Below are 1,908 nucleotides of genomic sequence, written 5' to 3'. Positions count from 1 at the left end.
AGCCGAAAGGTTGGGCATTCTTCTGATTATTTAATCGGCTTGACAGTGAATAGCCTTCAACTTAGCGTTCATTTACTTCGATTCCACTCAAGTCAAGGCAAAATAGGAGGGACGGTTTATGGTGCACGGTTTAAGCTTAAAATATGTAAGCTGTTTTTGCTTATTTTTTAGTGATTTCATTTTTCTAGTGATTCGATTGGCTACTCCAAAAATCAAGCAATTCCATTGGCCAATTTGAGTGCACCTTAAACTGTCCCGTGCACCATGAACTGGCCATCTACTTTAGAAGTCAGAAAAAATTGTGAAAAGTTGGTAGTTTAATAGATGACGTGAACCATAGAATGTCCAAACGCGTCAGTGATTTGGGTCGGATCAAAACACCTCTCAAAATCGAATTGGAGATACAGCCGTTCTTATCTCCCCAAGTGGAGGGAGATAGAAATCGTCCGGATAAAACCACCCAAGCTATCTTTTTGTGTCGTGTATCGATCGATCGATGTCCAGTCAACGAAGACGATATATCGATTCGACCATGCCATTGTTATACCTCCAGACGTATAACCAACAATACGTAACGGTATTCAATTCGACAGGTTGAACTTTCAAACGAAAATAGAATACTTTTGGCAGCTAACAAAATGTAAACAGGTGTTTACATTTTGTAAACTGACGCGGTTGATGCACTTTCGTAGCCCATTGTGACGTATTTGAACGTATTTTCATTCGACACTTTCATTCGAGAATCTAGGAGCGTAATCTCAACGGTGTGCTCTGTTATACGAGCCAAAGCGATATGAAATTCAAGGAGGATTAGGTTGGTTTTTTTAGGTTGAATGCTGACGAAACCGACGAAACTTCAATGTTCGAGGTGTGATTTCACGTGAATGTACACAAAGTTCATGAATCTGATTGCAATATTCGTTGAAAACTTGGTGAGAGGTCTATGGACTAAAGATTCGGAAGGAATTCGACAAAGTTCAGGTTTTTTAGGTCAAAGTATTGAATTTTCAGTTTACATCTTACAAAATGTAAACTGGGCTGTTTACATTTCGAAAACATTTTATATTCATTTTAAATTATGACTGGTCCAACTTTTCATTCGAAATTATATTACGTTTTGAGGGTTTTGCCCAGAAAAACTGGTTTTCGCGATTTCCCGCAGCCTTCTGGGTACTACGGTATAGGTATACCTTAGAGCGTGGTCTCCGAAGAAATCGTTCTTGCTTTTGGGCGTTCCTGCTTGGAAAATATTGCGTTGATTGGCTAGAATTATCCGAAATCCGCATAATGCCCCTGCCTAAAACCGTGGTTTGAGGCGTTGATGGGTTATTCACGCCTGCGTTCCTGCCCAGTCGTTCAATATCGGAGACAGCACAATGAACGACGATGAAGTCACGCTTGAGCTAGACTTTGATCACGATGGTACGAGTTGTATACTATAGGATCATCAAATTCATACATATTAGACAGTAATCTTCCAGCCCTAGCCAAGACGCCCAAGCACACACCTTTGTGGGACGATGATGGCGTTGCTGCTTTGTTTCGGTTGCGGTACAAGTCTCAGCTGTCTGCGCGGATTTACTCGAAGAACAACGCCGACAAGAAGACTGCTTAGGTGATGCTGGCTGCCGAGCTAAGCGTGGCCACCGAGAAGGAATACTCTGTCGCTCAAGTGCAAGACAAGGTATGTCGATTTGATGACTATCACAATTCGGTTTCATTGGTCGTAGTTTGCAAAAATGAAGTCAGCATGGGCGCTGTCGAAGCCCTCGAATGCGATCGAAACAGGGAATGCTCCCTCCGCCCCATTGCCTCCCCATTACGATGTAATGTTGGAATACTGGAGCGACAAAAGAGGATATCAACGGGAATCCTTAATGTCCACCGACGAGAATGAAATTGTTAATC

General features: G+C 42.2%; 1 protein-coding gene across 1 annotated transcript; it reads left to right on the top strand.

Annotated features, from left to right (window-relative positions):
• Positions 1-1,376: 1,376 nt before the first annotated feature.
• H257_18417 (hypothetical protein) lies at positions 1,377-1,615 on the top strand (the record flags this gene model as incomplete). Its single annotated transcript, XM_009847463.1, has 2 exons — positions 1,377-1,422; positions 1,482-1,615. The coding sequence occupies 2 exons, from the start codon at positions 1,377-1,379 to the stop codon at positions 1,613-1,615; spliced, it is 180 nt and encodes a 59-aa protein (XP_009845765.1).
• Positions 1,616-1,908: the final 293 nt, after the last annotated feature.

The sequence above is a fragment of the Aphanomyces astaci genome, assembly GCF_000520075.1.
Source record: "Aphanomyces astaci strain APO3 unplaced genomic scaffold supercont1.163, whole genome shotgun sequence".
Taxonomy (NCBI): Eukaryota; Oomycota; class Saprolegniomycetes; order Saprolegniales; family Verrucalvaceae; genus Aphanomyces; species Aphanomyces astaci.
This window is presented reverse-complemented; position numbering and strand designations above follow the sequence as displayed.